The sequence below is a fragment of the Pangasianodon hypophthalmus genome, chromosome 12 (assembly GCF_027358585.1).
Source record: "Pangasianodon hypophthalmus isolate fPanHyp1 chromosome 12, fPanHyp1.pri, whole genome shotgun sequence".
Taxonomy (NCBI): domain Eukaryota; kingdom Metazoa; phylum Chordata; class Actinopteri; order Siluriformes; family Pangasiidae; genus Pangasianodon; species Pangasianodon hypophthalmus.
In genome coordinates, this window is record NC_069721.1 from 8,815,559 (window position 1) to 8,837,989 (window position 22,431).

The 22,431-nt window shown below is 39.7% G+C and overlaps 2 protein-coding genes across 9 annotated transcripts in view; one reads left to right on the forward strand and one right to left on the reverse strand.

The window, feature by feature from the left end:
• The window catches only part of mprip (myosin phosphatase Rho interacting protein), a 39,077-nt gene extending 27,009 nt beyond the window's left edge, over positions 1 to 12,068 (reverse strand). For 6 of the 8 annotated variants that reach the window (XM_026915497.3, XM_026915496.3, XM_026915501.3 and 3 more), the window contains exons 1-3: positions 11,112 to 12,068; positions 2,652 to 2,729; positions 2,424 to 2,489 (exon numbers count right to left, since the gene is read on the reverse strand). In XM_026915497.3, the coding sequence (XP_026771298.3) occupies positions 2,424 to 2,489; positions 2,652 to 2,729; positions 11,112 to 11,234 (267 nt within the window). In that variant the 5' untranslated portion in view covers positions 11,235 to 12,068. The remainder of the gene's footprint in view (positions 1 to 2,423; positions 2,490 to 2,651; positions 2,730 to 11,111) is intronic. The other 2 variants (XM_026915503.3, XM_026915502.3) reach the window with 1 other exon arrangement.
• Positions 12,069 to 13,014: 946 nt separating this feature from the next.
• On the forward strand, positions 13,015 to 20,404 carry dhrs7cb (dehydrogenase/reductase (SDR family) member 7Cb). The gene is made up of 7 exons (XM_026914717.3): positions 13,015 to 13,174; positions 14,102 to 14,255; positions 16,061 to 16,173; positions 17,411 to 17,621; positions 17,706 to 17,798; positions 17,991 to 18,152; positions 19,410 to 20,404. The coding sequence occupies exons 2-7, from the start codon at positions 14,102 to 14,104 to the stop codon at positions 19,619 to 19,621; spliced, it is 945 nt and encodes a 314-aa protein (XP_026770518.1). The 5' UTR covers positions 13,015 to 13,174; the 3' UTR covers positions 19,622 to 20,404.
• Positions 20,405 to 22,431: the final 2,027 nt, after the last annotated feature.

Consider the following 22,431-nt stretch of genomic DNA (forward strand, 5'->3'; position numbering starts at 1 on the left):
GTATGGCAACGTCACGATGGCCCTCTTCGCAGTTTCACCAAATAAGGGCATATTGGGGGAAAGCTCTTCTGAGCGCAGGCTTCACAGTCGGAGCATCTCTCTCTAACAGCCACAATAGTTCACTTCAAGAGCTTGGAGTCAACCCCTTAAACGCATGTAATGTTTATAGCTTTCCACGCTGATCTCGAAAATGAAGGGCAGGTTATAGAAACAAGCAAAGGATAAGTGGGATTAGCAAAATAAACATCCCAAACCTTTGTAGCCATATTCAGACACAGCTTGAGTTAATATTTTGTTAAGTACATGGAAACTGAATTTAAGGGGAAAACCAGGGAATGTGAATCTGTCTACATTTCCAGCAAATGTCACAAAATGTATTTGGATGAGGCTCAGTAAATTAACAGATACAGTGTCTCAAGTGTTTAACTGCACATTCTGTTGTTCTACCAGCAACAACTGAATAAAACTTGCTTTAATCCATTAAGTATATTCAGGGGTGAATAAATCAGTAGCTAAGACAAGAAGATTAGGTGTCTAAACTATTTATGTTTTTTATTCATCGTTGGTCGACAGACAGATACACTACATGGCCAAAAGTTTGTGGACGCCATCACACTCGTATGTGCTTGTTGAACATCTCAATCCAAATTTAGTGCCTCTTTGCTGTTATAATAACCTCCACTCTTCTGGGAAGGCTTTCCACTAGATTTTGGAACATGGCTGCGGGGATTTGTGCTCATTCAGCCACAAGAGCATTAGTGAAGTCAGGCTCTGATGTCAGATGAGGAGGCCTGGGGTTCAGTCGGCGTTCCAGTTCATCCCAAAGGTGTTCAGTGGGGTTGAGGTCAGGGCTCTGTGCAGAACACTCGAGTTCTTCCACTCCAAACTTGGCAAACCATGTCTTCATGGACCTCGCTTTATGAACAAGGGCATTGTCATGCTGGAACAGGTTTGAGCCTCTTAGTTCCAGTAAAAGGAAACTGTGAATCTACAGCATACAAAGTCATCCAATACAATTGTGTTCTTCAAACTTTGGGGCAAAAGTTTAGGGAAGACCCACATATGATTGTGAAGGTCAAGCGTCCACATAGCATAGGTTTAACATCCAGGAAGAGGAAAGAAGAAAAATTATTTAAAAAAAAAAAAAAAAAAACCTACTCTCTACTGACTTTAGCAAAACAAGAGTTTTTTTTGGCATGTATTATATTTAAACAAAATGAGCTTCAGTGGTGCGACAAACTTGGATACTGTAACTACAGCACACGTTACTCGTTCTGAATTTCACCACCTGCTGCACTACACTCATCTGCTTGTACTAGGTGGATTAATTTGCATGCATGTATGACAATTGATTTTTCAGAATCAGGAAGACAGTATGTGGAAACACTGACAAAAGCGAGCAAAATAAAGTCCAGTACAAAGCTGTCTCACATAACTCTCCTGCTAGCACAACACTTACCACGAATTACCTCGTGGGTAAACAGATGCTAGTCAGCATACCGTATTACATTACATAATACGTTAGCTAGTCAATTGGGTAATCAATTTTAGCTTAGTCAAACAGGCAACCAAAATTGGGCAGCACAGTAAAGCTGTCAGTTGGCCGGTGGGCTATGATATCCCCCCACCACCACTTATATTTATTTCTGGAGCCTCTTGAGATCACCATAATTTCACAACGTCATTTTAATTTTAGTTCAGCCTCATCCTCCCAACCCGCACGTCCCTGACCTAATTCTCTGGCTTTTCCTGAGGGGTCTCGGCACAGATGAAACGCGAGTGCAGACAATAGGACTGACAGAATCTTCATACCTCTACAATTGAAGGAAAAGCTATACTACTCTGAACTGATGTCAGACATTCAGGCCAGGTGCTGAGGTTTCTCCTCCTGGACACGAGTCACTTCACCGTGAGCTTTCTACAGTTTCTTCTGAAATAATGACATGATGTGAGCCAAGTGACTCTCCTTCTCATCTCGCCAACTAATACACAGCGAATATTAAACTGGATCTGCTAAACAAAGTGCTTTCAGTGACGGACTCAAACTCAAAGATATTACAGGGTTTTCAGTGCGGCAGGGGCGAGTGTGTGGGCCTCACAGATTATATACAAACACTGTAATCTCTGGCCTGATCAGGCAGCCAATTTTCACTCATGACACACTGCAGTGAATTAAACAGGCTCACATCAGCCCTGTGATCGCACCACAGGCCACATCACATCCGCCTCCTACTACACTCCATCATTCATACACTTTAATGAATAAGAGACATCACATGATGGTTTGCCTCTATTCAGTGTATGACCTCAGCATGAAAAACTGGTGACTGCTTTATTCAGGGAAATCAAGTCACCAAGCCATGTGATGTTTGCCAGCATATGAGAACATTTTCATAAATAATAAGGGTGTACTGAGCGCTTACCGATTCATCCAGAGCGAAGCGCAAGCAGCCGTGTTCATAGAGGACGAAGAAGCGCCGCTGCCATTTCTGCAGGAACAAACAGATCAGTTATAAACGCAGCTCTTCAGAACTATTACAACTAAACTCTGTACAAGATTTCTAAAGAACACAACGTTAACTCTAAATAACGCAACAAAGGAACAAGAAACAGATCACATCTAGTATGCATCTCGTGTGCAAACAACTTACCCGAGACCTCTGCATCGGATTGTCAAAATCCGTTCCCTCTGGAGCCAAGCACAGCCAGCCTCCATAGATCGGTTTCGCCTGTAAAGACAGGACAAGACATGAAATGACTGAACACTAACAAGATCAGACAAGCGGTTTGAATTTTAAAAAAAATGAGATCTAACTCTTAAGCATAAGCTACTGTTTGACAAATCTGCACCACTTTTCAGACGCCGTTTTCACCGGATCACAGTAGATTTCACAGAAATCTTGAATGTACAAGAAACTTTCAAATGAACATAGAATTGTGATATGTTCTTCGTCATGCGTTAGATTCTCTGTAAATGTAACGTGTAGTTGCACAATATTACCACACTGATCTAATAATCAGCAAATTGTACACAGGAAGTGATCTTAGAATTTGAGGTTAGAATTTCAAAGGTTACTTTTTTATTTTCCATGCATATCAAATTTTGTAGTCTTTCCAGAAGCTAGAGTAAATACATCATGGATCTTCTTGCCTGGCGAAAGCTACTGCAGTCATACTACTGTAACTTTGCAGCAGAGGTGTACGCAAAACGAGTATGCAAAAGCAACAGCAATCCAAGTCCAGTACCTTAAAAAACCTTCTAGAAATGGAGGTGTAATATTTATATAAAGGGCTGCTCACTGGATGAGTGTGTAATGTGAAACATGTGGTCATGATGACGTTTAGGGCGATGTTTTCTGTGGTCAAAATGGTTACGTTGGCATCGGAGGCAGAACACATGACAATGACAATCGTGTCAACAGCAATGCTCTCTGTCATGTGCATAAATTACAGCACAGTCCAAGTTCTGTGGTGCAAATCTATTACTTAACTGTACTAGAACCAGAACAAGTTGTCACCTCGCATTTAGTGTGCTTTCACTTTTGCAGTAGTCTGTTTAACTCAAATCCTGGTGTGTTTCCCGCCTTCGGCGTGATTCACTTAGGCAGGTGAGAACACAGCAAATGCACTCAGTCTCAGTCCGGTTTCAAGTGAACTGCGGTTTGACTGCAGTGAGAAAGTGATCAACTGCAGGAGGTGAACCACACATGCTGCGTCGTGTATTCTGGGTTGCAGACGGCAGTTTTTTTTTCCGTAGATGTGAGCTGCTAAACTGTGCCAAAAGATTTGCAGAAATGTGCACTGAAGAAGTATGAGCTGTTGTGGATATTTGGACTGAGAAACAGAAAAAGAAAAACGCTGGATAGACAAAATGTTTTATACTAATTACTTATATAATTATTTTATCATTTATTTAGGGTCGGTTCCGTGTTCTCCGTGCTCAGCTGTTTTTTGGTGATTGCTAACAACCCTTTACCCAGTTACCATATTTCCATTTAATTATATAGAATGTGAATCCAAACCAAACCTTTCAGTATAATTTTGTAATGATTCAGTTTTAATAAGTGTGAATGCACCCTCAAATACAAAATGTAAAGCAAAACGGAAGATACTAGACAGACTTTAGCTACACTTTGGTGTCTGTGTAATACTAGGTGAGTATTATAAAATAAAACAAATACAGTCCTTCAAAAGACAGCGAAAAAAACCCATCAGGCGCTTGTATGTGAAGCAGGCAATTTAAAAAATTCCTAACAGAAGTTCATAACTTACACAACAGCACTGGCATAATGCAACAACCACACACGCACGCACGCATACAGAGGAATGTTCAGTCACATGGGAGCCAATTCAATCAACACAGCTTTAAACAAAAGATATGATGTGCACGCCTGCAAGCGACGTGCTAAGCTGCAGCTGTACTGTACGCATTTACACTAACTGCAGTGAATATCCAGAGGGTGCAGTGCAGTGTGTGAATACTTTCTGTATTTGTGCAGTTTTTCTTTCCTTTGTTGAATAAAATTCTTTCCAATCGAAAATATTCCTATCGCTTGAACACTCTGCCCCAACTAGACACCGAATGCTGGCTGCTGTATGAGGAAGGCCACGGAGGCACCCGGCAGTGCAGGACCAGACAAGTTCACGTGGCTGCAACAGCCACGTCAGAAAAGCTGAGTATAATATTAACATTCAGCTAATGGGCCTGAAACTCAATACGCTCACACAAAAATGTGGCCAAGCGTCTCACCTGCATTTAAACGGGCTTTCGCTGGGATACGTGTGCCGAGAGCTAGTGCTACGCCACACTGCAAATTCATTTATATAATCACAATACGTTTCTTTTAGCATTTGTGTGCATGTCTGCTGTTTGTTTTAAATGTTGCATATCAAGTGTATAAAGCACTATGGTTTACTTCTTAATAAAATGTGCTGTATAAATATTATTTTCTCCTCCACGTTTAAGGTCAGATAAATGCACTTTATTGTAGCCGACAGCATAACGGGCGTCAGGCCATTTAATAAAGCTTATGAAACTAACAGAGTCTAAAAAAAGAACTGGGCCCTAGTGCTCCTTTCCGCTTTTGAAAAGGAGGAGGAGGAGGAGGGAAAAAAGCACAACAAAAGCCAGCTGTGAGTGCCGTGTGTAGTGTTGGTTGAGTGGTTTGCCCAGGAGAGCAGCGGCACACCCCTGCACTTTTCCTCCACACATTGACGGCCTGCTTCCTCTCCTGAGCTCCTCTCCTAACCCTGCGGCCCTCCCGCCGGCATCGCGCTTAACTTCCAATTTCCTCCCGGCCCCAGGCCGCTCCCATGGGATTGCTTTTTCTCCCAGCATCCCCCTCTTTCACCCCTGGATGCACTCTCCGGGTCTCTGCTGGCGCAGGACCCTCCCCGCTCGGCCGACCAGTTCCCCTTTTTTTTGTAGACTCTGCTGCTGCTGCTTCAGAAGTGGAAGCGACCTTTGGGGGAAACTCCGCTTTCCCAACCCACACTTCCTTTCACAAGCTCTCCTTCCCCCAAAGCCTCCCACAACCCACAATCCTGCTCCCTGGAGCTGCCAGGATGGCTACAGATAAACAAAGGAGACGTCTACATTGTATTATTAGGGCAGATACAGAATCAGGCATGAAAAACGTATCTGCAAAATGTATCTGCTATTACTCTGTCGATTATCAGAATAGCAGGATTTGAGTTCGCTTTGATTGTGACCTGCTTTTTTATCAATTGTGCAGTCTAGTGTTTCATAGTCCTGACTAGGATTATTACGGTTTCATTGTTAGAATGAAATTAGATTAAAATGGATTTTCTGGCTCAGCGTGCCACGTTTCCGCATATCTGTGCTCTCCTTCAGCTCATCACAACATGAATTTATAGAAAAATATCTTCCTAAATTCAGACTGGAAGAGACACTTCCTAGAGACACATCCAGGGGTTTTAGGCGAGTTACTGAGGTCCTAGCAGAAGTCCAGCCTACAGCCATGGTATGGTCATGTGACCTATTGATGCTCAAGTGCAACTTGCTGGCCATAAGCCCTACAACGAGCACTTATAATAAAGGTCAAAACAATCTGTCTGTATTTAAATGAGGTGTCTGTAGCACGTGTGTAATACTGTAGTGACAACTGTGTATGCGTGGTGAAGACACTCCCGTCGCTGTGATGTATACTGAGATCACTTCTCCTGTGTGAATCAATCACTTAACAGACATAGGTCTGGACAGCTTAACCAGCAGAAAGTGCAATTAGGAGATTTGATCTTTTTGTTAGATATACACAGACACACACACACACACACGGATGCACAAAAGACACTTGTACAAATATCTGATCAGTTCTTCCTAATTTTCACCACCAGCCAGTGTGTTTTTAAACATTTGATAGCATGATATTTTTAATCTAGGTTATCATACTGTGAAACTTTCACACTGTAACACTCTTCATGCCACCTGAAATGATCTCTTGCCCTCTTGCCAGAGAATTCTGGCTTGATCGGTTGATTAGTGATATGATAGACAACATGGTACAGAATTCAAAACCATATTTGTGCATAAGCATGGGTTGTTATATCCAGTGTCAATGCATTCGTATGAATCTTTCTTTTAACATAAAAAAAAAAACCTGACACATTTACGTCAGCATCAGTCTTTAGATTCAAACCAACGATGTTCCAGTCACTAGCACAGAGCCATGAGCACTAACTTCAGCTATCTGTACTGTAAGTTTAACCCTTCAGACCTGGAGCAAACTTCCAAACAGGAAAGAACTGCTCAGAAAGACGGAAACGACGACTATATGTAAACGTACACATGCACTGAAAAAGGAATATATGGCCATGATGCAATTAGATTTCCACAGTCTGAAGTCGAATATATGCAATTCACGAAGCAGAAGTGAATCAGTACAAAATGTTAAAAAAACATTCATTATTAAAGCAAAGAAATTATTAAAATTTATTATTAACTAGTCACTTATTAAAGCAAAAAAATTAATGGTTGCCTCGTCAGCGAGAATGATTTGCTATGCTCTTTAGAAACAAATTAACTAAACTGAAACAGAGACGAACATATTCCTGGAAACATGACGTCCTTTGGTTTCACCGAGAACCACAGGGACACTTTCTAGCTTCACTGAGAGCCACAGGGACACTTTCTAGCTTCACTGAGAGCCACGGGGACACTTTCTAGCTTCACTGAGAGTCACGGGGACACTTTCTAGCTTCACTGAGAGTCACATGGACACCTTTTTTCATTTAAGTCAAAATACGGGCGCACACACAAACACACACATGACCTTTTGGCTTCACTGAGAAACATCAATTTTTTTTTTTTTTTTTTTTTTTATTATAAAAACAAAGACATTTTCTGCTTGTCTTTAAAGGACACTTTGGACAGAAACGCAGTGAGTTTGCTTTTGAACCATCATTACGTGCTGCACTGCTTAGAAACAAATTAATTAGGAACAGATGAGTGGACATGTTCCATGTGATCCACTAAGTCTATAAATCACAAAATAAAGCAGTCCCAGTGCTTTAATTAACTTTGACTTCACTGGAAGACGTAGAGACAAACTTGCTTTGGTTGCATGCATTTTTTTTTTTTTTATTAGCAGCAGCTTTAGTCTGAACTCTGCAGTGTAGAAATGTGTAAACGTCCCCATTACGGCCATTTCAATGATGCACAGAGAGATTACTTTCTCAGATCTGCCAAGTCCGAAAAAGGAATAATGAGCAGTCACACAGGAGGGAAAGAAAACAATCACTTCCAAACTATTATTACCGTTGGACCTTTCGTAAGGTCGGGTCTAACATTAGAGTACACTGATCGATTTTATTTCACGTCACTGAACTCGAAACTTTTATTTCACTTACTCAAAGACTGTTATTTTAGCGAGTTTGTGAGTGATAAGGCATACTAGCGTACTTTGATGTTAAAATATGGAGCTGCGAAACAAAATGTATTAAGGCTGGCAGGTCTTAGTTGTCAGCTTTTTAGGTAGCACACTTCCCTTTATGAATTATTATTATTCTGCATTTGACCTCTACAACATCTACTCACGAAACCCGATCCGGATGTTTTCATCATTACTACATCATGTAATCCACAAGATGAGTCAGGAGTCAGAAGGGTTAACCACTCATAATCACACCCAGTCCTCCCTACATGTGCACTGCAAGATGCTGACGCTGCTAGACGTCGCCAGTCCTGCTCAAAGTGCTGTTTGGGTAGTGTGTGTGTGTGAGACCAATTAACAGGATGAAACATGCCTTAATGGTCTAAAACTTCCTCTCATTCATGACTCCCAAGTGTTCAAAGCTTAATGTCTTCATGCAGTCCATTTGTTCAAGGCTTAATGTTTCCATACAGGCCACGTCAATGTAAAAGATGAGACCTAACCGCCTCTTAATGCTCAAGTAAACAGAAGCGGAGGTAGGATTACCAATTAAGGCCTGAGCTTGAGCGGTACAGACAGTAGATAGACAGGCTGAAACGTTTTGGAGCACCTGAAAGAAATCTGGAGATGCTCTTTTCAAAGCAGCCCGATCGCTGAAGACCTTGGCAGGAGCACGGTTTTCCCTTGAAGCACTTAAGCTGGCGAGGCGTTCGTTCGGCTTCGCAAAATGGATGCGATTTTGGACACAGGCTGCTCCGATTACTCCTCTAAAGGAGACAAATTTGTGCATGGCTGCCGCTTTAATGAAACACAAATACAGCACGGCGTGAGGAATTTCTTGAGGGAAAGGAAAATCAGATGGATTCTGCTGAGACGAAAGCAGAACAGCGAATGAAACGAATATTGCTTAAAAAGGAAAAGACTGACTGTGGTCATAAGACAGAAAGACTGACAGAATAACTGCTCACTCTACAGTGGGCTTTCTTGGCACTTCCATGGTGTTCGATCATCATCATAAGAATAGGCTCTAAACTTACACACACACACACACACACACACACACACACACACACACACACACACACAACCAGAATCAGTTCAGGGCCTGTCCTGTCTGGCTGCAGTGACTCCTAATCAGGCTTTTATGGAACCCAAAGCAAGTATACACAAACAAATCTGATTCACAAAAACAGTTAAAAGCATAAGATCCTCACGGTTAAGAGAAACACTGATGCAACACTGACGCCCGCTTATCTGGCAGTTCTGACAGCACAGGCTGATGTCGTTATATGCTTTTTATAAAACGACACCGGATCTCAGATGGGGTCAGAGGACCTCCGGTGATCCGTGAATCATAACCAGGACATCTGTGATCACAACTCACCATTATCAAAGTCATAATATTTGTTACAGAGTTCTTACAGTTATTAGCCAGTCTGACTGCTCCCTTCAAATGAATGGATTTAATCCAAACCTCAACAGCTGAAAAACAAGTCGACGTGTTAATAATGAGAACGAGGACGAGAACAAGGACCTTAAAGTATTCTGTCCATGGACCATTCAGGAATAGAAAGCTCTATCTATATATTACACAAACAAAACATTATACATAATAATAAATCATTTTCATGACATATAGGCACTGAGGGAGGACGATATGACAAAAATATCCTAGCATTCTCAAAGGTATTTCTATAACACATAATATATATATAAAATATATATATAAAATAATATATATATAATATATATATATAAAATATACGGATTTGATCACAAACTGCCAGCAATACAGCAGTGCTGCATTATTATTTTTTATTTCTGATGATGCTTTATTTACCAGCAATACACTATTGCTGCATTATTTTTTTTAGCTTTTAAGATACTTTATTTAAAGTCTACCATCAACACTGTACTGCTGTATTTTTTTTTTGACTATGCTATTTGAAGTCAAAAAATAAATTTTTTAATATTATAAAAATAAATCAATAAATATTTAAGACTGAAATGAAGAAAAAAAGTTTTAAATCTGTTTAATTTTTTTTTTAAGTTTTAAATCTTTTAAACAACAAAATTAAAGATTAAGTACAAAATTGTAACACCGCATCAGCTGTTTCCTGTCGGTTTGTAATTAAATGTGATTAAAAAATTTTTTTTTTTAAAAAGCATGACAAAAAATTTTCAAAAGATATCACAATATTCTTGATATATCAGAAAATCATATTGTGACATCATTTAATCATGATATTATCGATATTATATCGTCATAACCCCCAGATCACCCAGCCAAAAAAAAAATCTGATATGCCTTTATTTAAAGAATGCTGGGCAAAGACGAAGTGTTGGCAAAGAAACTTGGATCCTGTGAGACGAATAATTTGACCAGATATTTCCTGGATGACAGAAAAATCCGTGTTGGATGGCTGAGGAAAAGAAGCCCTTTAAGATTAGCTCTATGCTGACGTGTTTTTGATTTCCACCAAAACACGTCCTGTAATTGATTGCAATGAAGATGAAACAATTGCGCTGCTCTTCATTCATTATCCACGATCAGCAGAGATATGGAATAAGGATGGCAAAAATTGGACTGAATACACATTAAAAAATATATATATATATATATAAATAATGTACAGCATTTTCACCTAGAACCAGGAAAAAAAAAACCTGAGAAATATTTATTTTGTCTAGTAATCTGCATAGTGAGTAAATCTGGAAGATGAAAGTGTAAAATCGTTCCAACACCAACACCACCACCACATCCCTGCTGAAGTGGTTTTCAATCAGACTTTAAGAGAACGACGGACAAAAGGATGAACAAACATCCACAGGATGATCCATTTTAAAAATGTGAAATATTGCTAAGTGTAAATGTCTAGGTAAAGATGTGTGTTTTGTAGTATAAATAATATCAGTGTTGTAAATTATCTGATATCTCCATGTAATAAATTTGGAAATCTTTGATTAAAAATGGAAAAGAAACCCTTTAAGATCCAAAAAAGCCAAATCATTTCATGGCAGAAGCAAAACTCTTTCAAACAACTTTCATCTTGCCACAAGAGAAGCAGCCAATATTCCACCAGCAGTGCCAATACTTTTACACCTAGTGAGTGATGCGGAGTGTGTAATGAGCACTTGCTCTGTAGGACACACTGCAGGCCAGCAGGAATGAGGAGCTGCCAGCAGGAGCTCAGTGTAACCTTGGCAGTGTTTGTTTACCTGGTTGAGGTCTGGGTCAGTCAGCAGATGAAGCTCTCTGGGCTTGAAGCAGTTCTGACATTTGCTTTTGTTGAAAATATTCGCCTGGAATTTCCTACAAGGGTTTTCTTTCGCAGTAGACATTATAATTTTTTTTTTTTTACAGATTTTATCTAGCCAATGTCCTGAACTCGAGAGAGTAAAATAGAAGGATCCGCTCGTTAGGTTTTTTCCCTTCACATCCAATTTGGGACAGAGCCGAGCATCCAAAACATGATCCCAAAGCACTTGATCCAGCTGAATGTTTTCTTTTGCCTTGTTGCAGTCCAAAAGCAAAGCTCAGAATGGATAAACAGGACTTCTTGTCTAAACCCAGGGCTAGCCAGCCATCCAGGAAAGCTAGCTAGCTTTTGGTTACAGAAGGCTGTTCAGTCCATGGCCTGGAAGCACAAAGCAGACCCCGAGTGATTACCAAGCTGCTCTGATCAATACTGTTAGCTACTCGGCAAGCAGCAAACAAAACAGTTGCAAAATATAGTTTGGCGTGTTCAACCATCAGCTGAAGATAAAGTATGTGGGTACAGATAAATAAGTCCCACTCTGTAAGGAAAAAACACGACGAGTACTGAGGTAGGCTTTCAATTCTAACCGTAAATTGTCCTCGCTAGCCCCGAAGTTTAGCGTCCGCCGCTCCTTCGCTAGCTAGCCGCGTTAGTATCCGTTAGCTAACAGGCTAATGGGCGAATCCCAGCTTCCAGTCCCTCATGATCCCGCCTGAGCCGCCGCCGCAACCGCATGTTTTCCAGCTAACGCTACGGTTTCAGCATAACGTTCTGAGCTAACGCGGTGCAGCTGCCTGACCACCTAGCGCTGTCGGTTTGCTGTATTCCCACGGCTAACAGGCGACGCTGCCTGGCTGGGTTTCTCCCTCTTTAGGGCTGGAGAGGAGGTCGCTCCCTATGGAGAGAGAGAGAGAGAGAGAGAGAGAGAGAGAGAGCGCAGAGGGGAGGGGGCAGTTCTCACACTCGGGCTGGAATTTCACTTAATCTCGCGAGATCTCACAGCAACACACGCACACGCGTTATTTTCTTTCCCCACCCATTTTTAACTGTGCGTTCTGATTGGCTAATCATGTTATCTCCTGCGTTAGGATTGGATAAACCTTGCGCACGTGATGAGGTGAGGCGTGTACGAATACAGGTGGTGAAAAAAAAGAACGCGACTTTGCAAAAGTCAAACGCTATACCCAGAGAAGGAGCATCTGTGGGTTATGAGGTGTCATTAATCGTGTGTGTGTGTGTGTGTGTGTGTGTGTGTGTGTGTGTGTGTGCGTGTGCTCATTAAATTCTGCCATATTCACAATTACCACGACTCTAAAAATACAGCAGTGATCGTTTATTAAGGCCCTAGACTGCAGTATTCTGGTTTATTTCTATTTTTGGTTGTGGAGCTGCAGTTAAACACTCTGCCTTTTATTAAACTCTGAATAATGCACAATATGAACTCTCAGTATGGAGATCTCTCCTTACACTCTCAGAAATAAAGGTACCAAACAGGAGCGATCCTTGTCGCTGGGTATCAAGAAGTGGTCTAATTATGTCACTTAAACTATTTTTAAAGGTAAAAGATACATACGAAAGGTGTACCTTTAGTGGTTTAACCCAAGCAACAAGGAAAAGTACAGTTTGGTACCTTTAGTTCTCAATACTGACTCTCAAATTGGAGCTCTACCCTTGTGCATAAAATTTTGCTCAAGTTAAACTAGGAATTCCTTCACGGCTTTGTCTGATATAAATGTATATTCAATAAACTCAATGTTATGTTGCATGAGAAACCATTTGTTCTCTGTTTGGTTGCCATCCACATGCCTAAGCTGGGCTAGTGTTCACAACACACATGAAAACTACCTGACTCAGCCAAATGCTATTAAAAGACCCCAGAGCCTAACAGGCTCTCTGTGGAGCCAGACAGAGCGAGAGCCTGGGGTCTGTGAATGGACGAGGAGGAAGAAAGGGTTTAAAGCTGGTTACCTAACAGGAAAACCTCTGACTTTTCCACTGGGGGCTTAACTCCTCACATGCACTGTAAGTGGACTGAAAATAAGATTACAGCTCTGTGAGCATGTGTGTGTTTAGATTATTTGTTTGTCTACATGTGTGTGTGTGTTGTGTGCGATTCAAAATCAGCAAGACAGTAACTTAAAAAAAATAAAGATTTTTATTAGATTATCAAGAGTACCATGACATATCTATGGAATGTAGATATGGAAAATCACTTTCCTTGAATATCCAGTATGAGGAGCTGACACACAGTGTGGCATTCGTGGCAGCAGATTAGTGTAGGGCAATGTATATTTAGAAGCTTTCCTCAGCCTCTCTTTACATGGAAATAATGACAGCCGTGCTATCAGAATAACCCGACCAAATGCAGATAAAAGCGAAAAAGATAAAACTAGTTTGAGCAACCGTTAATCATACCTTGTCTTGTGATTGGGTCGCTTCACTCTTGTTTCATTAGTCTGCTGATTAGATCACAGATATGGTCACAGCAATAATTTGTTAAAGGAGTACTGCTTCCAGAGCTGTGGTATTGCATATTACAGATGTGCTGTGCAAAAAAAGTGAAAAAATCATAGCACTTTATTTATTTCAAGCATAAATGAATAGATCAAATTGCACAACATTCATAGAAATAAAAATAAAAGTTAACCACTCATGGTGCGAGCCCTAATATAAAATTGTCTTGTACTTAACTTCAGTCAAAGCTATTAACATGTTAACTGACATGATGTAAAAATCAACTGAACTAAAAAAAAAAAAAAACTGCACTAAAATACTGGAAAAATACTGGAAAAATACTGCAGTAAATAATAAGTCCATTATTGAATTAATTATCCATTCATCTAAGCTCAAATTAAATGATTGTATCCATTCTGTGTGGTAATAATGTAATGTATTACACTAGGAATCTTTACATTGTAGTATTTGTCCACTGTTTTTCTTTTTCCAAAGATGGCTATCCCATCTGTGATGGTATTGCCCCTGCTGGTGGTGGTGTTCGCTGGAATCTACTACTTTTACAACGAGATCATCCACTTCATGTCCAAGTCCATAGTGCGGAACAAAGTGGTGGTGATTACGGATGCCGTGTCTGCAATGGGAAGTGGTAATGCTCACTAATAAAACACCTTTTCTGTCCTCTCGCTTGTTTTTTTTTTTTCTCGATCTGGCCATTGTGTCTATATATTGGTCTACACAGTACATTTGTAAGTACATGGTTGTAGAAAATGCTACTTTGAATATTTAGGTTAAAAATTTAATAGAATGAGTAACTAAAGGATTAAATAAACAGTTCAGCCAAAAGTTCAATGTCCCATTATCCCAAATGTAGCTGATCAGCCAAAACATTTTCCATGTCTAAAGTTTCCTTCTATAGAGTTGCACTGATTAATGCCTATAGCTACCAATTTAGCATCATACAATGTGTATGTGAATCTTATGACTCCAAGTATTCAATTTTCCAGAATGAATGTAAATGTCTTCATAGAGCAAGTGAATCATGACTTTTGACATCCCCCTAAATGTTTAATAGACAAATGGCAAATGTTGCATCCTCTTACCCAGTTGTGGAAAGATTACACAACATGCTGAATTGTGTAAAAGCACCGCAACTTTTGTAATAATTCACTTTAATAATAGTATGTAGTGATCAAGAACATTAATCAAGTAAGAGTAAATAAGTCATCTGGCGAAAAACTACTTGATTAATGACTTTACAAATGACTTTTTTTTTTTAAACATGTCTTCAATTGTCACATCTAATCTGAAAATGTTCTATAATCTGAGGAATGCATTTTTGAACAATTACGTTAACGAATCAAGTGAGCTCTGCTGAAGTGCTGAAGCTCTGCTGAAGTGAACCTCGATTATCAACATCATATAAAGAAAGGTAAAGTTAGCTGGCTAGCTAGCTCAGCCAAATGCTGTTTGGTTTTCAGTAGCTAGCTAGCTAGTTAGCTCGTATTAATTGATCCATATTTCTAGCTAAATAGTTATATAGCTATCTAGCAAAGATGCCCCTTACTGAGCACAACCTATAGGCTGGAGATGTATTTATAACACAACAGGCAATCGGTACTGACCATCGAAGTGACGTCTTAAGTTTAATACAGAGCTTTCATGCTGTAAAACATCAAAAGATCTGGCTAGCTAGTCTAGCTCACTCAGCTAGCTTATGGCTTATATGTACATATCTCCATGGGTTGTTTCCATTGAAGCGTTTAAAAATGAAGATACCTGATACATTGGGCCAGGGATGCTCTTCTGTCTCCACTGTCTCAGACACTGCTGCTAAGCATGTAGTGCCTGAATTGTAGACTTTTAGCAGGATTTTTAGCTTAATTCTGACTGGGTCTTGCAAGTGAATTATTTAATATTTGCACATACTGCTTGTTAATTTGCTTCTGGGGTTAAATGCATTATCGTTTACTCTGTAACAGTGATAAAAATGAATGTGGAGTACGTTGAGTGTGGAATATTTTGTAAAAGTACTATGATTTTTTTTTTCAAGTAATATAACAAGAGTACATGTAGTTTGTTACTCCACCCCTGCTCACATCACAATACCTTTTATTACGTTGTACAATATTGTCATGATATTATATTGTTAAAAAATTTCCTCAGTCCACCATGCTTTAAACTTCATGGAATTGTCTCTGAAATGAATCTAGGGGTAGTGATGGCATTTCATGCCCAATGTTTACATCTACTACACTACACACAGACGATCTGTCTATCTATCTATCTATCTATCTATCTATCTATCTATCTATCTATCGATACTGTATATACAAAGCATATGCTATATATGCTCTAATATTAAATTTTATTGATTGGAAGAAAGTTTATTCCATCAAATCTTCTCTCTCTCTCTCTATCTCCCTCCCTCTCTCTCTCTCTTTTGTGTTTCAGAATGTGCCAGGATGTTGCATGAAGGTGGTGCACAGTTGGTGTTGTGTGGACCCAACTGGGATAAGCTGGAGTCTCTCCATGACTCACTGTGCAGTGGCTCAGACCCCAGTAAAGTGAGTAAAGCCTGTATCAGAGAACCCACACAGCCTCTCAGTAGGACTACATACGTTTACCCACGTACCTGGTTCTGATGTCTGAACTCACACATAAGATAAAAAGACAGGAAGACAGGAAGGCTTCAACCTCTGACGGGGTGTCACTGTCAACGTTTTCCTTTGCTTTGATGAACAATGGCAGGATATCCTCCTCCCTGACAGCTCGCTGTCTCCTGCTATCTAACAAATTCCAGGACACCCCACAGACATTACTGCCATTCCCATCGTCTCAGGTTCAACAAAAATGACTAGCGCCACTGGAATTTCAGTGGATCTTGATTCGGGATGATTTATAGGAACAAAATGATCACTTACCCCTTCATATTCATGCTCTAATTATTCCATGTGCAGTGCCCTCCAGAATTATTGGCACCCTGTGTGAAAATGATCAGAAAGTGAATATATAAAGTGAATATACAAAAGGAACAACACATGCAACGATTAAGGTTTTCGGTTTATATATGGGCACTGTACATTTTTATTAAAAACAAATCTTTTTCAAACACAAACATTTTAAGTAGTGAAATTTTTTGGAATTAACATTTGGAAAAACCTTTACCTGGAATGAGTAACTGCCCTGAGCCTCTTCCTGCAAATTAAATTTTAATTATTTATACTAGTTATTTTTTTATACACCCAAGGAAACAGGACATGGAGTTCCTGGGGACTGAGAGCAATTTAAAAAGAACATTTTTTTTGTTTTCATTTATTTTAAATTAACAATTTCTTTTTAATACTTCTAAGGGGTGAAAATAATTTATTTTTGAGAAATAATACTGTTATGAAAAAAAGTTTTTATAAGAAAGATTTTTGTTAGTGCAGAAGTTTGTAGCTGCAGTTATTTTAGCTCATTTTTATTTAGACTGTGTGTTACTACAGCGACTCTTGTGCTGTGTTATGTTTTCTTTAAAAAAATTAGATATGATTGAAAATGAAATCTCATATTTATCAAAGTGTACCAACTTTTCTGTTTCTCTCATGTTCTATTTTAAATTATCATTTATCCAACATTATTCATTTCCAACCAACCATGTTAAACGTAATTCCTGCACTGCAAAGTCGAAAGTTTCTGTGAACTTTGAGCCCATCAGTCTATTTTTGTCGAACATGGGGCTCATTATGACTTGTTCCACCCATTATAATGGTTTCTGGTTTACATCTCTCTGGTGGCTTCTATCTGTTTTTCCTATTGAAGACCTTTCCACCCAAGTTGGTGTTGCTGGACTTCAGTGATACAGACAGCTTGGAGGATGTGATTACAGAGATCAGTGAATGCTATGGCTACGTGGATGTGCTCATATGTAACGGCAGCATGAAGGTCAAAGCCCCAGTACAGAACCTTTCACTGGAGATGGACAAAATCATCATGGACGTCAACTACTTTGGGCCCATCACTTTGGCAAAGGGTACGAGTGTTAGAACCTTAATGCCACCTATCCAGTAAGTCACAGTTTTATAAATCTGATAGAATGGTATTTTCGTGTGACTAGGTATTCTGCCGTTAATGATTGCCAGGAGAACAGGTCATTTCGTAATCGTCAACAGCATCCAAGGGAGACTTGCTGTCCCATTTCGCACTTCCTGTAAGATTTTAATATTGTCTCTTAACTTAATTGTAATAATATAGCATGAACGTCTAAAGAGAAATTGACACTATTACTTAACCCTTTCCCAAATGACACTTACTGTACATTTGAGTTGCTCTTATCATAGCATGTCCCTCACCTCACCCAGATACAGTTTTACTGAGTTAATGTTCTTTTTGTGTGTTTGAGACGCTGCCTCCAAGCACGCGGTGCAGGCCTTCTTCGACTGTCTGAGAGCAGAAGTGGAGGAGTATGGCATCTCTGTCAGTACAATCAACCACACGTTCATCAACGCTACAGCCCAGGAAGCCACCCCCTCCCAGTCTCAGCCCACCAACGCCCTGTGGGCATGTGCGTAATTACACACCACTACACAAAAACACGCAAACAACAAAACAGCATGACCATTCCGGTTACTTTTCCATGCAAAGTCTGAACCGGCATTTGCAGGTTTTTCTTCGACCTGTGAAAAATATGCCAGAATAGAGTGTCCTATTTGTTAACATTGTTAATAGTCAGTATTTATCCACTGTGACATAGAAGTGGAATGGATTACAATCCCATCACAGAGCTGAGCAGTTAGAGCCCTGTTCATGGACTCAACAGTGGGCAGTGATGGGATTTAAAGTATCTCTAATTGTGTATGTTTTAGGCATGAAAACTAATAATCAATTGTTTAATTTTTTTTTTCCATTTCTACATGTCATAATATGCCATATCATTCATCAGTATTCATTATATGACGAATGGAAATGCCTATGCATCCTCAATCCCCAGTAACTAGCCGGTTAGTTAACTGTCAGTGAGCTAGCTTATATTTGTTACAGACACCAGTGGGATTTCAATCTCTCAGTGACTTACTAAACAGTGGCCAAACCTATCAAAATACCCATAAAAACAGATTTTGTTCAGCACTATCTAAGTTAGCTAAGTGAGCTACAGTAGTTAGCTAGCCTAGCAAAAAAGTTCCTGGTATCACGTTATCCTGTATGAATTGGTATATTTGACGCGATTGCACCAAAACTGAGCTCATATGTAATGTTGCCTTATTGTCTTATAATGAACAGTTTACTCATGTACGGATACTAACTTTTAAATAATTGGCTGATAATAGGAAAGAGTAAGAGATCAACTGTTAAAGAATCCTAGTTTCAGTCATTTACCTCAGCAATCTGCTAGTTATGGAATAAAACAATGCTAGCTGGCTAGCTAATGTTAAACACTAAACATTCAGTTAGCCCTGTACTCTCTGCATTTTTCCTTGGTGCCAGAGTGGTACCTTCAAAGGTATATATGTATGTTTCACTTTTAAAAATAATTTAAGGCACACAACTGGACCACTGATGGACCTTTAACTCTATCCATATTCATAAACTCTACATATTAAGGTTCAGTTCACTCCAACCACAAGGAAAAGTAGAGTCTGATACCTTTATTTTTGTATGCATGTATTGCCTAATCATTGTAATATCAACATCTCCATAAAAACAAGTCTTGTTCTAGAGAAAACAACTTTTGGGAGGAAAAAAAAACCATTAATGCATGGCATCTTTGAGGGTCCATAATTCAATATTTTCCCTGCCTCACCTCAGTGCTCTCCTTCTCTAGACATTTTAAGCAAGCTAACCACTCACGGTGTGAGCCCTAAAGCCCTGGCGTGTGAGATTGTGCGAGTGGTGAACCGGAGGAGGAGAGAGGTGCTCCTGGCTCACCCCATCCCCTGGGTTGCTCTCTACATCCGCTCGCTCATTCCCAGCTTCTTCTTTTCTGTGGTGGCAGCAGGGGTGAAGGACGCGGCTATGAATCAGCAACTAAAATAGATCCATACATCACATGCTAGTGAATGACTGAGGGACTTGTGTTGTTCCTTTAACAATTTGTCATTAGAATGTGTTCTGAGCTATAATTCTCACATTGACATATGACCTCTGATGTAATATAGGAACAGTAGTTATTTGGAGGAGGATTTTTTAGGGCTTAGTCTGAGCTATGACCTATTTGCTTTATTTGGCTGGTAAAATATCACATGCTCTGTAGTATCTGCCCTAAATATCTTGGCATGTGCTAGATTTTCCATTATTTAGCAAAATATAATGTTGCTAAACATAGCAATTTATGGCATGGTCTGGGGAGAAGAGATTTTGGCCTCATATTAGTTCACATTTTTAGGCACTAAGTAAGAGCTAATGTTTTCATGCTTGTCTTCTAGCTCATCTGTTTTTGGAAAGTTTCATCAGTAACACACACACACACACACACACACACACACACACACACACACAAACAGCTGCCTTCAGCTGCTTGCTGACGTGGGAGCAGTTGTCTGACTGGTGGAGACAAGTTACTTCACCTTCAGCCCCTAAAGGCAAAACACATTTCACACAATTGCAGAATCCTGCAGATGGCACTAGTGGACTTTTATGCTGCAACACTGGAAGAAGCAAAGTACTGCCACCTACTGAACATTGCTCACTTATAACCAATTCAGAAACAGTACTTACACTCTATGCTTTACTTTGTGCTACTATGTGTTACTTTGTGTATCATATGATCCTTGTGGCATGCTTTCTGTCCTGCAATAAAAAAAAAGTTTAGGTCTTTAATGTGTTGAACTGTTTACATGTATTCATTCAGCATACACATCATCACAAATCAACTTGCAAAGTGAGATAGGAACTGAGCAGTTAAGAGTGAAAGACTTCACTTTGGGGTCCAACAGCTCTGTAACAGTCTTGGGATTTGAACTTAGAACTTTTTGGACACTAAGACCCAATCGATGTGCTATCAATTCCCTTGAAGTATGATTATATGAATATTTTCATAGATATCAACTTCAGGCAAACATAGGGTGCTTTCACAAAGTGGCTTGCACAATGTTCACACAGTAAGCACAGTCTTTCCAGTCCTACCTATAACTACATAGCTATGTTGATTAGATTTATTATTATCAGTACTAAAGAATAAATAAAGATCTAACTCTAGTGATGAGGAGGTTGTTTTTCTTCACTGTAGCTTTCGAGGCAGAAATTCAATAGACAAAGAGCTGCTTGTGTGACTTACAAAGATTGCATTGCATTTCACTGCATTGTCCTCATAAGTAGGATTACACATTGAACTGGTGGTTGAGGGAGAAAAAAAATGGCACCCTAAGTGTTGGTGTCTTACAATGTACCACCAATTACTCAATCATAACCTGTTATGTCTGCAGGCATCATGTCATTAAGGGCGAGGAGGATGTGTGCCACTGTCTGGGAGATATAACTTGCACTCACCAGAGTATCATATGTTTTACAAACCAGCATGTAGCTCTTTTGTATTCAGCCATACACAGCATGGTTTAACACACAAAGCTTCATCAGCTACTAATAATGAGGTGACTGGTTTCTCTACCAGGACCACTGATCTAAAGCCTAAGGATTTTGCATTGGTCATTGTAGCTAGTATGTCTGCTCTTTTATCAAGCTGCAGATTGAATACACTCTTAAATGCCCATCAGAGCTAATGAAATCAGTATATCGTAGGATAGCCCAGCCACTCACTTGGGCAAAAGTACTCCCAAATGGATTAGACAATTGTCCAGCCGTATTGGGCGGAGGATCTGATTTTAATTTTGCCATCAGCCTGTAAGGCATTCAGTGCTGCTGCTGTGCTGTGCTCCTGCTTTACACTCTAATCTTCAGTTTGCATTGATGACGGGCTACCAGCACTCTCTGCTGAGGTGGGTCCGTGTCCAGTAATAAAACATCAGGGCCTGTGTCTATATGTGAGACGGCTGTACTAAACTTCCTCAGTGCTTAAATGCGCCGTTGCATTTCCTTCCATTTCTGGTTGAGCGTATGTATATTTTAGTTGCTTCTCACTAGAGCTTTCTTTTCCTTCTTTTACATTTTTTTTCTGCATTTGTATTGTTTGTTCTTTTTTTTCTGTTTTATTTTTTTAAAGTTGTTGGTTGTTGCTCAAATTTGTCTGCTGGTTGTGGTTGTGGTTGTCTGTCCGCTCACTATGGACTGAATGCAGCATCTGATCATTTTCTGCCTGCATATTACCTTCTTCTATAGCACATCATTGAGAGTGATCTCATGGCTGTATTTGTGTCTGTGCTCATTTCTGGTGACACATGTATGGTTCTGTGAATCCATGTCACAGCATTCAGAGTGGTGGCTCCAATCCAGTAAAGGCACATGCTCTTCCTCTTCCATGAGAATGCTCAGCAGAGTCTTCTGTCTTTTGTTCCTGTTATTACAAGAAGAAGATTAGCTTTTTTTCCCAGCAGGCTCTGCAGCCTTAGAATTACTGTCACTCTCTGACGATTTAACAATAGCAATCTTAGCAAAAATTAAAGGATTAGAGCGCTATACTCAGCTCATTTAAAAACACTCGACATGGCCTACTTCATCACCTTTGCATGTCATCTAAAGGGAAAGTTTGATTTGGATGGAAAAAGCTACGCTTTTGATGTGGCTTTTTGATTTTAACATGGAGGTGTGAAGTGTTAAGATAGAAATTGTTTTCAGAGAAAATGTGTTTCAGGAAATGTCCCTTAGTGGTTGACAAACCACATAAAGGAGGCTGTTCACACCAATGTTCTTCACATGCTGTGTCTTTTGAAAAGCATATTGTGTGTGGCCTT

Bases quoted from the DNA above. Each gene is read 5' to 3' on its own strand.
- dhrs7cb (XM_026914717.3), top strand. From the start codon at position 14,102: ATGGCTATCCCATCTGTGATGGTATTGCCCCTGCTGGTGGTGGTGTTC. The intron at 14,256-16,060 runs GTAATGCTCACT...TTTGTGTTTCAG, and splicing joins CGTGTCTGCAATGGGAAGTG to AATGTGCCAGGATGTTGCAT. The intron at 17,799-17,990 runs GTAAGATTTTAA...TGTGTGTTTGAG, and splicing joins TGTCCCATTTCGCACTTCCT to ACGCTGCCTCCAAGCACGCG.